Consider the following 14,919-nt stretch of genomic DNA (forward strand, 5'->3'; position numbering starts at 1 on the left):
TAAAACTCAATGCCCTTTTTAGATGGAGAGTTGCAAATTGTGCTTCTACATATTTATTTAGGAAGTTCATTCTTCTGGGTGTTCATACCCTAATTCCAGTGCTAAGTGCAATCACAACATTGATTTTTCTCACTAAACATAACCTACTTTACCCTGGGATGGAATTTTTTTAAAATGGGATTTATATAATGGCATGTGTGAAAACCACTCAACATAATGCTCCATACTATAGTTAATTAACAAAATGACATTGTAGTCATGGTCTTTCATCCTCTGGCAGTGTATTTTACCATTAACCTTGGCCATACAAAATGTCTGTCCTAATTAACAGGAGCCCAGGTATTGACTATGTCAAGCTACATGGTGGAAAGAGAAATTTGCGGCTGCTGACAAAGTTGTATTTTTGTTGAAAATCTAAACATGAGGAACCTCATTTTGACTGACGTTATGCCATTTCAGAGCCCATCTCACGGAATAGTTGAACAAAGTATCTAAGTGATCAATTTTTGCTTCTTTTCAGTTTCTAAATAACAGTATCCTAAAATACATCCAAACATCTCCTAAAATACATACTACCAAAAATATACTGATGGATTTATACAGATTTCACTATTGGTGGTAGTGTTTTCTTATTAATTAAATGTTTATTTATTGTTCATTTATTTGAACTGTAATATGCTGGACAACTTAATGGGATTTAAAGCTTTAATGAACCTTCAGTAATGGATTTGATTCTCCGTTTACTTTTTCTGTTTTCATTTTTGAGTAATTCAGCTGAAGGCAGTAGAGATGCATCAAGTTAGTGCTAGTTTTACTAGAGCAAGACAGTGATCTGTAAAGCACCGTGGTGATGGATTAGAAGTATTTCTTATACTTAGTTTAAAGCTGATATATTTAGATTACCATGCCTGAAGTACATTCAGAAGATCACAGTCTGGAATGAGACTTGTAAACTTTTTACAATTGCTGTTTCCAACAGGGCAAAGGTGAAGAAAGGTGTAAACATTCTCAGTGCAAAGACAAGTGACCCCCGGCAGTGGGATGTGAAACAAGAGGTGGGGAATGGTGGAAAACATTCGACCACAACAGTTATTTGTCAGAGGATAGCGCCAAGTTCAAGGAACAGGTATGAAACCTCAGATTTTCAGCACATTAAACTCATTTATATACATGATACCATTCACTGGTTGAAAGACTTAGGGCTCATATTAGCACTACTCATAGCTATTAAACCTGTAGCCTGGAAATCTGGAGACACTTATGTTAACTATGGTACCATCTGCTGATCTATAACAGGGCATCTCAGTTTCCAGGTAATAAAATTCATCAGTTTAAATTAAAAAAACAAACAAACAAAAAAACCCAATCAAACAAAAACAAAATACCCCAACCTGGATAGGCCTACATTGGGTGGGGGGGAGGGATGTGTCATTTTGGCATGACTATGAATATCTCTTAGTTTTAAAGGTTTTTCCTGAACATGATTTTTTGGCATGGTAGTTTTGACCTTGTTTCTCTGAACATGTCACAGCCTCTGGTTGGTTCATGAAGCAAGCAATTAATTCTTCCACAGTGAACCACTGCAACTTTCAAGCATTGGTACAGGATAACTTTAACCTTTCTGTATTTAGTGTCTTGTATGTAATACTGAAAAATCCCCTTTTGCAAACAGTTACTTATTCCAGAGCTGGAGATTCCTGTGCTAAGCCATACTCTGGTAACTGTCAGAGGCAAAGCAGTGCACTCCGGGGAGCAGTAGTATGAACTGGCCTGCCAGTGCCTGCTTTCCTGTTTAATGTTTTTACTGACACTTGGTCTGGTTGTTCCACAGACATAAAAGCTGTGCTTTTTCAGTAAGTATGATTGTCTTCCGTGGCACATGGTAAAGTTATATATTGCTGCTTTCAGTGGAAATTATTTTGCTCTTGCTGGGTATCATCTTAACAAATTCTCACAACACTGCTGAACATTAGTCCACACAGAGTGTTTTCATTCTACAGATCCAAGCGATGCTTCCCTAGCTCTGTGCTTATTATTAGCTTCAAAGCTGGTCTCACTGGAAGTGTCATAAAATCTTTGGTGGATGCTGGGTTGGTTATTGCTTTCCCATGCAGTTGGTTTGTACTATCTTCAGGCACAGAAAACCTGAGCAGATTTTAACATTTGTGTTCTATGCTCAGTCAGAGTGCCTGGAAAATATTAGACTTCTGTAAAGTGCAGAAATTTCTCTTGTCATGAGCATCTTACTCATCTTACTGGTTCAATGTATTTACACTTGTTATCATTGCAGTTAGTGAGATTTTCAGTGGAGAGTTGGGGAAGGAGGAAGGGAATAAATGAAAACAAATAATATATTATTTGAGACTGCCAGAAGTAAAAAACCAAAACAGTTTGAAAGGGAGGACATGGCTTTAGAACAGCATATAACTCTGAGTGTATTTGCAACTGCAGAACTATAATAGTCAGGTTATCAAACCCCAAATTAAATCTCAATCCAATTTGCATAAGGTCTAATTAACACACAAAAATATTTTTAGCAGTAATTATGCAAATAAAAGTCAATTTTTAAATTAATGCCTCTTTCATTTGTGTATGTAAATAGTCACTGTCTTCTGAAAGCATGACAAACCTAGGTTTGAATGAAATATTTGTGTACAAGGAAGAGCTGAGTAGGGAAACCTGGGCATGTGTGTACTGAGATCCCAGTGGGAAAGCACATGATGTAGTGGGCACTACAGTTACCGAGTTTCTAAGTGTCACTTGAGGCCCGCTGTGCAGAGTGCAAATATTCTATTAAGCTAATTTAATTTGGTTGAGAATTGCAAGTCCCTAATGGGATCTTTCTGTGCTGCCACCAGCTTTTTCAGGCTAGTTTAGCGGTGCGGTTCATTTAGGTGATGTGCAGTTCTGTAGCAAGGTTATCATAGATGTGAGGTATTGTTCTGGAGTTCCAGCATCTGCACAGGATAACTTCTTGCAACAAACTCGGCCAACTCATAAATACGTTGGTTAATTTAAGAAGAGAGGTGTTTTCTACTGTCTATGCAAAAGAGCTTCTGAAAAGCGAGTAAATGAAAGTCTTTAATTCCTGAATGCTTTATGAACATTCACACAGCTTGTCAAAAAGATGATGCTATGTAATTTTTCTTTACATGATTATCTATTTCTAGCACAGCTCAGAGAATCAGGTAGCAGGAAAGGAGAATGAAAGGTCTTCTACAGTTGTGCTTTATTCCTCTGTTGCAACCAACAGGAGTAATTTGGCACTCCCCTTGTATCACACATTCCCAGTTGGTTGTGAAGTAACTCAGATTACCTAAATTCATAATAGATTCTCAGTGCATTGGAGTACTGCCTCCTACAAACTATTTTGTGGTAGCCAGATAAAACTGCATTCAGGATTCATTCTGGTTGTAATGGGGAGAGCAATGTGTTGAGTTGTTACGCACATAAAGAGGAAATTCCAGCCTTTCTCTATGTGCTCTCATTTACTCGGGAATCTCCCTGACACACCATGGAGAACCATTGCACTCTTTCCCCTTCATAGCCCTGGAAACAAATGCCCATACGTAATAAAACTACTCATTTGCATTGCCGTCTTGCTTTTATTTTCTTGCATATTTCTACTATCATTAGTGTATGGATATAATTACATTATAAGCACATTGAAACAAGCAATTTATATCTGAATGAAACACCACTTAGCAGCTAATATACCTATCACATAAATAATAAAAACCCCAGGACATATTTTAAATACATCACATCAATAATTGTTTACCATTACATTTTGAGAATTTAAGTGTGTCACGCTTTTTTACTTTTTTAATATCTGTTCTCTGTGAATTTGTGCTGCTAAAGCAAAAACCCAGAGCTTCTTAACTTAGATTTATTCAGAAAGACTTTACCACTAAGGCAAGTAACTGAAAACAGCTTGAAATCAGCAATGTTTGTGTGCTTCATAATGCAATTTGTGCTGAGATTCAAGTAGCTATTGATGAGGATAACAACAGTGTTGATTAGTGAAAACAAGTCTTAGACTACTGCTTGGTCACTTGTTTTGCCTTGTTTTTTGTTTCTGGAGGAAAGCTGCTAGGATTGAAATGTGTCCTCAGGGTAGATGAAGAGATGTTTTTGGTTGCTATTATAACCATTTCCATATCATAGTATTGCCTCTGTTTGGTTCCAGCCTAAGAATTGTGTGGTTGATTTATGATGTACCATATCTACCCTGAGAAAAGCTTAAGTGAAAGGGCTTGTATTTGCTGTGTAGTTTATTCTGGATTGCCACCACAGGGTATAAGAGCGGTTCCAAGGTGGAGCAAGGGGGTTTTTTAATCCAAGTAATTTTCATTCTCTTTTATTTTTTTTTCTTCTTTTTAAATAGCATACCTCCACAAGCTGGTATGCTCTCAACTGTGGGGATGAGAAAGACAGATTAAGGGTAGGAGCAAGGAGGATTAGAAGAATTTCTTAAACTGACTTATCTGCCAAAGCCAGAGTGTCCTATAACTGTGGTGTCAAGAACCAAGAAGCAGTGACTGGGGCTAATCTAGGCCTAACTCCTGTTGCTCCTTCAAACCTGAAACTGGGCTGGAACAAGCCGCCTTCAGCCTGGTCTTGGGCTGATGTTTCTGCCTGTGGATGTTGTACTTTGTTTGCAGAGGAACGAGGTCACCCAGTGCTTTTGATTTCTGTCAACCAAGCAGAGAAACTGAGTGTGAGAGAACGAAGAGACATTTAGAAAAACTGACATAATGGAAAACTGCTGTGATGTAGCACTTTATCCTCTTGGCCTTGAACCTTTTGAGAGGCCCATGGGCTTACAGCTCTCCAGCCATCTGTCTGATAAAGAGGCAGACTCGGGAAGAGTGCTTCCAGATGTTATGTTTATGTTACAGACTGTGTCAAAATCGCCTATTTCCACTCGCCACACGCGCACACTTTTTTTTATTTTTTATTTTTTTTTAACACTGTCTGGGTATCATTGCATTTACATGGAAACAGCTAATGATGTTACCAGGTTGTGTTTTGTATCATTGGGCATGGAAGAAAGCAACAAAGCCATTACAAATCTGTGCAGGTCCCTCTTCTGTCTGACAGCACCACATGCTGCCAAGGGATGTCAGGGAAGTGAATTCTCTTGTGATTGAAAAATAAAAGTAAAGCGTATATGTACAGCATGCCTCAAACTATAAGAACTGTAAACCATGCAGTGTGACTGGCTATACTTGAAGACAGTCAGTCTGTGCCCAATATATGGACACAGAGAAGAGTATTCACACATTACAAGCAGGATAGATATTATGTATTCTTTTTGAATCTGGGTCATCTTCCCCTGGCACAGTTTTGAGTCAGAGTGGTTTGCAGAGCTCAGCAGAGTGGTAGTGGTGCCTGCTGACCTCAAAACCTCTCAGTCTGATCAGAGGACACAATTTTCACAAAGACTCAGAGATCATGAGTCAGAATTTTTTTGTTACAGCTGTTTATCCTTCTGACTGATAATTGAGGCAGAATCAGATCTGAGATGGCACATGCCACTGCTGTAGTAGTAGACACTTGGGATGTATATGTCTTCAGGAAGTCCCATCTGTGTCTGCAGAAGCGCATTTGTATGAACTGTAGAGATATTTTGGGAGGAAGACATCAGCAGTGGATTTCTTTTACTGTTAAACCCCCAAACAGAAACAATTTCTGTTCATTTATAAGAAAGTCACATATGAACAAGCATTATGGCCTCCTGAGTACTTTTTTTTTTTTTTTTTTTTTTAAGCATAATGCATATTTTGGTGCAAATTAGGTGCATTCTTTCACGCTGCTGGCAAATTACCAGTGTAACCCTCAGAGCTCCCAAGGTGAGTCATTCTTGTGATATACATCAGTCTGCTTAAAATGACACATGGGAATGTATGTACGTAGCTGTCAATAACAGTATCAGGAATAAAAGCAAGCCTTTACTTACTGCTTTAAAGATCCTTTCCCTCCACCCTTTCTCATCTAATTTCCCAAATAATTTATCTCTGCCTGCTGTCTTTGCATTTTAAGATTTCTCTTTGTGTTAGGATGACTGCTCCAGGTCAAATTAGGGCACAGATGTCTCCAGCATACAGTGTAGGTGCCAAAGACACACTGGACATCTGCACATATGATGGAGGATCAGCCAGCTGTGCCTTGTAACAATATCTTTTCTAGGGCACAGAAGACTAGGGTTAGAAGGTTGGTTCCCAAAGGAGCCTTTCATATGGCTCCTCTTTTGCTGCTTTGAATGTCAGGAGTGTTTATCAAAGGCCTGAGCTGGGGAGGGAGGAAGGATGAAGAATGTCTCTCGTGTCTCTTTCAGGAGTAGGCTGCCTGCAGGAAGGAGACGGCTGCTCCGTTGCTGTTGCCTCGCGCTCTCTGTCTGCTGCAGTGTCTAAGCAAGTGTCTGCACAAACTGTCTTGAGAGAGAATATTTGTTTCTTACACCTTACTGTCTTACTGGGTACTTGTGGGAGCAGGGCAACTTGTTGTACCTTATGAATTCTGAGTGGTTTCAACTTAATTGGCAGCCCTCACTTGCATTAAGGAAAAGTGAATTCCATGGGACCCCTCGTGGACAAGGACTCTTCCTGAGCCTGAAGGACTCTCTTTTCAATACTTTCATTAATGCAAGTTTAGAAAGATCAAACTGGAGGTAACTGTAGCAATTGTCATGGCAACAACATACATCTGTATAGTTTTCATCTGACACCTACCACTGCAAGGCCCTGATCTATAATGAGAGTGTTGGCCCTGCCATAACCCAACAACACTATTATCAGTCAATTCTTTCAATAGAAATTTGTGTTTAACTTGTCATCAGCATAAATACCTGCTTTCTAACAGATAAAGGCTGAGTCAGAAAACCAACAGGATCTGCATAAGTGTTGTAGAAGGTACTAAATGGAAAGTATTTTCTTTCTTATCAGGTATGTCTCAACATTCTCATGTTTGAAATTCAAAGCAAGATACTATAATCTAAAATGAGGTTTCTGAAAGCCTATTGTTAGGCACTATTGAGATGAATTTACATGTTGGATTTCAACAGAACCAGTGCTAGATTCAGTCCTGACAATTCAGAAATACTACATCAGTCTTTGTAGATAACTTAGATAACTTACCATAGTATTAGCCAAGGACTAAGGCATTCCCATGAGTTTTCTCTCAAAGAAAAAAAAAATACAGATGAGTTAGTAAAATGCATTAAATGAGATCTATCCATGATCTCCATAGAAGTTCCAGTCCAGTTGCAATAAATTTTTTTTTTGCATTTTTTTCTCTACTTTGGAGTTCCTGAGTCTGTTGGGAAGCAAAAGGGCTGAAGCACCAAGATAAAGGTCATTTTTCACACATTTCTTGCCCAAATCAAAGCATCAAATTTGTTTGCTCAGCAAATCTGTATAGTTTGGAAAAGATTTTTACATGCTTATCAAAACCAAATGCCGGAGGCTTAGCCAATGCATGCAATAACCCAGCCCTGCTGAGAAAGCTGCTGTCAGTGCCTTCCCTGCTTTCCAGTCAGGTTGGATATACTATTTTATTTCATTATTAATTAAATAGAGCAGAGCCCCACACATACTAAATAGAATAGGATGTGCAATCATGGAATAATGGGACAACAGCTTTATATCCATTACAAATTGATAGACGGGTTCAATAATAACTGTAATTCCTGATGTCCAGGGTGAGATTATTTTTTGATATCTGACAAAGTGATTATTTCTCAGAGTGACTAGAGAACATACAGTCTGCTTCCTAGCCTTTTACTTATGTCTGAGTATCTGTTTTGCAGAGCTCCTGGAATATGCAGTGGCAAAGGCTGGCTGTCCCACTTGCATCTTCTGTTGAAAGCTGCAGTGTTCTTGCCTCTTGCACACATCAATCTCTGTTGCTTTCCATTTTAATAAGCTGTAATTCATAACGAGGTTATCCATGAAAATCTTCTCCTGATGCAGCACATTCATAGACTGACACTTCTGTTATTTTTTTCTCTTTGCACTTTAAATCATGAGTTCCAATTTGGGGTGAGGTCAGCTCTTACTTATCTGTGACAATTGGCATGGTTCGGATGTTTTAGTAGGTATTGTAATGTAGTCTTCCTTGTGATTTGGAGGCAGTGGAAGATAAGAGACAAAAGATGCAGAATTGTGGGGGAGGAATTTGTGCATGTGTATTTTTTCTCACACTGTCTTTGAAGCAGAAACATCTGCTTGAAAGCTGTAAACAGCTGAGTTCAGCAATACCACATCATGCTGCCAAGCAACTCTGCTTTCCTCTGTAACTTTCAGAGCAGAGGAAATAAATCAGTCAGGCAATAAAGAATGAAGAAAATTTAGGAAAAAGCGCCAAAAGCTAAAGCTTTCTAGACTAAAGTGAATAAGATCTTTGTTAGTATTCGATGGAGCAAATTGAAATATGTTTCTTACACGTGTAAGCCCTCTGTACCATCGCTGCTTGAGAAATTTCATAATAACAAAACTCATCTGAACTCAAGATATTTAAAACTGGTCAGAAGAGACCTCTAGAAAAGAGGCTACAGTCTCATAAAAGCAAATTAGATGATTTTAAACATTTTTCTGATCTCATGCCTCTGTCAAATCAGTTTGACAGAGGTAAAGTATCACATTTTATCCGAGACCTTTACATTTCCTTAGACAAAGCACATTGTATTAGGCAGGTGAACCATTTGTTTCTGCACTGGCTGACTGAGATTTACTTTTCCACTCAAAGTTACTTTAGTTTACTGTGTTACTGCCTATTTAATGTACAGATAAAAATATCTTCTCTATTTCTTTCTTTTGTTACATAATAATGGTGACTGCTCTATGAAACAGGTGGAAAATTATTATATAGATGCTAAGGCTTTGTTGTAAGTCTTACAAGTTAAGCAAGGTTGGTAAGAAAACCAGCAGATCATGGTAACTGCTGACTTGGAGGATTTTACGATGTGTTGCTGATGCTGTGTGCTCCTGCTCCCCATGTATAGCAGAGCTTTCCCTCCAGTCACCACTCCTGGCTGTCACTTTAGTTCAGATCCATGGGTTCTATTCCCAGTTGACCCATGTATGTAATTAAATAAGTGATGTTACTTGTATAACTGCAGCGAGGGATGGTTAAACACTATTCCTGCTGCCTTCTTTGTTCAGAGACCACATCATCTGTCTTTTGTCGTTGTATCTCCCATCAGCACTAAATAATAGGAAGACAGAACTCGGGTGGTTTTTACACACTGTTTTTTTCTATCTTTTTAAAATTCAGGATGAGTTTAAGTGCATTTCATTAGCCTCTGCCATTACATCCATCGCATATCCTCCACTTGGAGATAGTTGTAATAAAAAAATAGTTTTATAATCACATTAAAATTATCACTTAAAATCACTAGATGATTGATACAGGGTTTATAGAGGAAGTTGAGTCTTCATAAACACTTGGCAGACCTAACTGTTGTCTCATTAACACCAGTCTTACATTGGTTTTGCTCCAATGAGTTGAAAGAAATTCATCTACTGATTCTCACTTTTATAATTTAAACCAGGATCAAGCCTTACACTATCATAAGATGTTTGTTTAAACTCATTTGAAGTATCCAGTTCTGGGATTACATATATATTGGTTTAAATGCCAAACCAACATGAGGTCCTGAACTCAAACAATTTAAAGACCTGATCTGTCAGATGGTGGTAGTTCATCAGTCCAAGTGTGTCTGCTGTTTTGAGACACTTACAAAACCTTGTTTTTCTTCTGTTATCTTAGAAAAATGTTTGCAATAGCTGGGCTCCTAGCAAATACAGCTCTTGTCCTACAACTCTCCAGTATTTTTTTCAATATTTTGATGCACTCTTGTCTGTCTCCATCCATCTGCCGTGTCTCTTCTGTTATACTAGTAGGCTCACTGAACCAGACAACGTGTTCATTGTTTGTACAATATGCACCAGGGTTCTAGCCTATGACAAGCTTCTTACTCTTAATAATAATAATAAATAATCATCTCCTTTATCTGGTTAACTCTGTGCCTCTGCCTAAAAGTAGTTGAATAGAACCATTTCCTGGTGTGAAGCATGTTTTAAATTTTGCAGACTGATATGGGTATAATACTAATTTGTTGCATAACTACTAATAGGCCGTATTACCAGTGCTTCAGACTTTGAATGAAGCAGCGTCATGACTGTTCTGCAGACACTTCACTGTGTATGAGCACTGTTAGCAAACACAACAGTTTATGTAATCCAAGCTGGACATAACTCAGCAAAATCACATTCTCACATTCTGTTATGATGGATTCCATTTAATTCCCCCTGCACATTTTACACAGTAGGTAGAGATAATACGTGCTCTTTTAGAAGCTTAGAAAGTAAAAATCTTTGCTTGTTATAGACAAAGCAGCTTCTGTAGTCTAAAAAAAAGCTAGCTTGTATCAGAGATCATTGCAGCTTTCCACACATAACTGACTTACACAAGAAAACATAGTTACTCTATTGACTTCTATAAGTCATAATTTGCAAATCATTATTTATCTACAATTCAGGCTACAGAGAGACCTCTGGTATTTCACATTCTGGGAATGAAGGAGGATCTTGGTTTTCTTCACTATCACTTCATGGTGAATATCAGCAAATACTGACATTTTAAAAGGCAATCTTTTTTTGTCAGAGCTGTGCAGCCACAGTCCCTTAAGTGTAAACCAGTGTAGAAGTTGTCTTGCTGTGTCAAGTGCTTGTACAAATCACCTGGTTTGAGTTGTTTTCTGTTACATAAATTGGTGGGTCAGAGGGGACACAGGAAGTTTTTGGAGGATACTGTATATTTCCTGGCAATTGAGCAAGGTAAAGGTGAGCTGCTCTTTTGAAAGTTAATAGATGTCAGAGTTCTCAAAAAAAAAAAAAAAAAAAAGTTATGGTCCATCAAATCTCAGCTAAAGATGACCCCTTGGGTTTTCTTTCCTTCAGTAGGCAATATGGGACAATTAAGATCTGTAAGCATATTCTTTTGTAACACTTTCAAAATTAAGAATGAAAAATTGAGTGGGAATAACAGTATTATACAAAAGTTGCCAGTGTTTTTTGCATGCATTTTTTCCTTAAGCAAGGAAATTCAGTACTTTTTCCTGGAAAAATCTGTGATATGTCCTTTTTACTTTGAAGGGTCAGAATAAGAATTGTCAATGAACGGTATAAATGAGTGTAGGTCTGCTGAAACAATGTATACCAGTTTGTCCCACTATCATTCACAAAAAAACTCCTACAACTTTCCTGTTATTACTTTATCAACATGGTAGTAATGCTTATAGAGAGTTTTTGGATAGATCAATGCTGAATTCCTGACTGCTTGTCAGGAATTTCAGTTCCAGTTAAATTTTGAGAGAAGAAACCTTAGCTTCACTGAAGCAAATGACAGAATTTCCTTTGCAGTCTGAATTTCACCCCAAATTTAGACTAAATTTTTACTCTTCTCTCCTTACTTCTCTCTGACATACAGCTCAGAAAACTAGGTAATCTCTTTCCTGTTCAAGGCTGTGAACAACAGCTTACGTGCTTCTCTTCCATATGTATACCTGCATACATGGTGGTAATTATTACAAAAGGAGTTTTAAGTAGCACCCCATTGATTTTTGGTTCCCATGCTGCAAATTAATGGACTGAACACGTGCTCTTTGTAATCACACTAGTAGAAATTCAATAATGACTCTGCCAGAGTACTTGAGTGACCTCAGCTACTGAATTCATTCCTATTTCAACTATTTTTATTGAGACTGGCATATTTAGCAATGCTATTGGATGGCTTGAAAGCAAGGTGCCTTGTGAATGAAAGTGTTACTGATAGGCCAGCTAACAAGAATTCAGTGTTTGTATCTGTTCTCTTACCCAAAATCGTTTGCAGCTTCTGTGCTTCAATGTTCATTGGAACGTACTAAGCAAAACAAATTCTTGGGGTATGTGATCTGCAGGAAATATTCCATTATAACTACTAAATTTCAACCACATCAGAGCTCAGCAAGTAGCACTGAAAACTCCCAAAGGAATATAATCCCCTGGTTAGTTTAACAATTGTTCATCTAGGTTTAGAGGTTTTAAATGTATTTGATTATCATTTCTCATGACATATTTGTCATCTCTGAAAATGTATGATAGGATGATGAGGCTCTCCACTTGGAGATACTATTTGTCAATTTTTATGTTGAGAAGTGTTCAGAAAATTAATGAGACTGACTGTGAAGGAATATTTAAAACCAGATCTTGTTCATTGCTGCATATCTGGTTCGGCTATATATACACATGTAGTTTCATGGTTTGGGTTATACCTGCTGTGATTTCCTCATAAGCTAGTAAATTCCTATGCATTACAGATGAACACTATTTAAATGTATAGTAAATACAAGCCATTCCCCACAGTACTCTTAGAAAAGTTAACCTAGAAATGTCATGGTAAGTGTAGGGGACTTGATCACTAAGAATTGGCCAGAAACTGTTTTTGCTAACATTACTCCCAGAACCATCCAAGAAGGCAATTGTTGCCATGTTCTGTTAATCAAAGCTGTGTTAATTATTTTGACAGGGAGCCTCTCCTGCTCTTTTCAGTATTCCTGGGGCTGGTAGAACTGCTGAGGTGAGATGAAACACATAGTCATCAGACATCATATAATTGCCACATCCTTCAGTGATACAAATCAGTAGAGACTTGTTGTGGTTAAGTGTGGATCACATATAAATTCACTGTGTCGGTTTATTAAAAAAAAATAATCTCAGAAGTTACTCAGAACCACATGTGGAACAGACTTTCATTTAGACTTTAACCCAGGACATTCAAAGGCAGTGTTTTTTGCAGAACCTCCTGACTGTGTTGTGCATAAATAGGCTCTGACTTTGTAAATGTTTGAAAAGTGTGAACTCTTCACCATTATCCACTTCCAGAGGAATACTGATTTCACTGGCTTTGCTTTGAGTGCTACATCCCAACAACTGGTTTTGGAAAGTTGCATCTGTAATTGGTAATAGATGAACTTGTGCTTTTTAAATAGGAGTTAATATCTAACTATCAGGACAGAAAGAAATAACCAGGTTTTGAATTTGGAGCCCAATTCAGAATTCAGTGAAGTTTGGAGAAGACTGTCCATTGGTTTTGAGTTCTGCTCTTGATGAACAATTTTAGAACAGCTTGTACATCCTAAATATGTTTAAGAACACAACTAGTAACTATGCGCACCACTGAGCACAAGTTAATTGCTGCCTAAAGGACATAAGATGAAAAAAATATCCTTTCAGCAACTCTCAGTTGTTTTCTTCAAGTTTTTCCACCCAGGTCCTTTTAGAGCCCTCTTTTTGGACCTGCTCAGTGTGTAGGCCCCAACATCCCTCTTCCTTCTGTCTTCTTTTTTTTTTTTTTTTATGAACCTTTACCACTTCATCATGTTCTGGTTTTTCCCTCCTTACTGAGTAAAGGTTTGGGATGAAATTTGTTAATGTATTGTCCTGGTATAATGACATCTACTACAGGATCTGCTTTATGACTTCTAGTCTGGGTTCGAGCCTTAGTGTCTCTCCGTATCCTGTCAAATAACCTGGTGAAGATTTCTCTAGTTTGTCTTTTATGGGACTAGTGGGTTTTCTGTGTAATGATACCCCCCTCTTAGCCACTGGGGAGATTTGCATTAACCGCTGAGTTCTTTCATGGTATTAAGCAAATCTTAGTTTGGAATTATGGATCCTGGAAGAGGGAAGAGTTTGTGTTGGTTTTCCCTCATGTGGGTAATATAGCAGTATGCCTTTCACATTAGGAACTTTAACATTTGTGTGTGTGAATATATCTATTTTTTTTTATTTGTATTTGAAAGGCTTATAATGTCAGCTTGTCATCAAGCCAGTGAACTATTTGCCAAGTCCTCAAGTAATTTCCTAGGTTGCTAGAAAGGATATTCCTCTTTTCTACATTTCTGCAAATTTAGCTGTAGATTGAAGAAAAATAAACCATCTAATTCCACCCTCAGTGTGCACCAAGAAGCCACTGGCAGCAGCTCCCACGGGGACATCATTAGCCAGTTGTGGAAGTACAGTGTTTCATTCCTGTCTTCTTGAGGTCATCTGAACCCACATGGTCCTCCTTCTAAGAAAGTATGTACAATTCTTGCCAAGGTCTCATGAGCAAGATGAGATAACTGGCTGGAGCACATCATAGGCGCCTTCTGGCCTGTGACCTGGCTCACTCCCCACAAAACTCGGATATAGAGGAAGGAAAGATTTGCACTTGGGTCACACGCTCTGACCCAAGTGGAGCAAGGACACAGCGTGGACATGCACTGACACGTGAATAAGAGAGTGCTTCCAGGCCCCACAGTTCCAGACCCACACATTGGATGAATAGATGCTTTAACTACTAAAGTGCAGTAAATTATTTGTATTCATCAATATCTATCACATTTTCTGTGATTCCCATTTTGAGTTCCCCAGTTAAAGTTAGGCAGAGAGAGAAGACAGTTTCAGTGACACTCTCTCAAGATAAAAACCTGAACTTATTTCAAGTAAACAGTTGACTGGAGTATTGGTCAGGATCTATTATAGCTGTTCCTGCATTCTGTGAAATTATTCACATGTATACAAGCATAAGTTCATTTTGCCAGGAAGCAAGACCTTTAATCCTTCCTACTTGGAAGTGATGTCTTTGTGGACAGTGGTGGTTGACTTAACTGTTCAGTTTACTTAGATTGGTGCAGACTTCATCCCCTTATAATGTTAATGACTACTGAGTAGCTCAGTATGAGACATTTTTCTTATATTTAAGAATATTTTTCTTTTTCGACTTATATTTTTCTTATATTTCCCTATGTTTATATTCAATTTCTTGTATTTCTTATTATATATTTAATATTTTGTCTTATAATAGGTCCTCTCATGGGGGATTTGGCTTCTA

General features: G+C 38.0%; 1 protein-coding gene across 1 annotated transcript in view; it reads left to right on the forward strand.

Annotated features, from left to right (window-relative positions):
• Positions 1–14,919, forward strand: part of TMEM132C (transmembrane protein 132C) — a 219,171-nt gene that overhangs the window by 122,633 nt on the left and 81,619 nt on the right. Inside the window, exon 3 of the mRNA XM_033008409.2 lies at positions 980–1,126. Within this exon, the coding sequence (XP_032864300.2) occupies positions 980–1,126 (147 nt within the window). The remainder of the gene's footprint in view (positions 1–979; positions 1,127–14,919) is intronic.

This window comes from Tyto alba, unplaced genomic scaffold, assembly GCF_018691265.1.
Source record: "Tyto alba isolate M040663 unplaced genomic scaffold, T.alba_DEE_v4.0 Super-Scaffold_44, whole genome shotgun sequence".
In the NCBI taxonomy this organism is placed as follows: domain Eukaryota; kingdom Metazoa; phylum Chordata; class Aves; order Strigiformes; family Tytonidae; genus Tyto; species Tyto alba.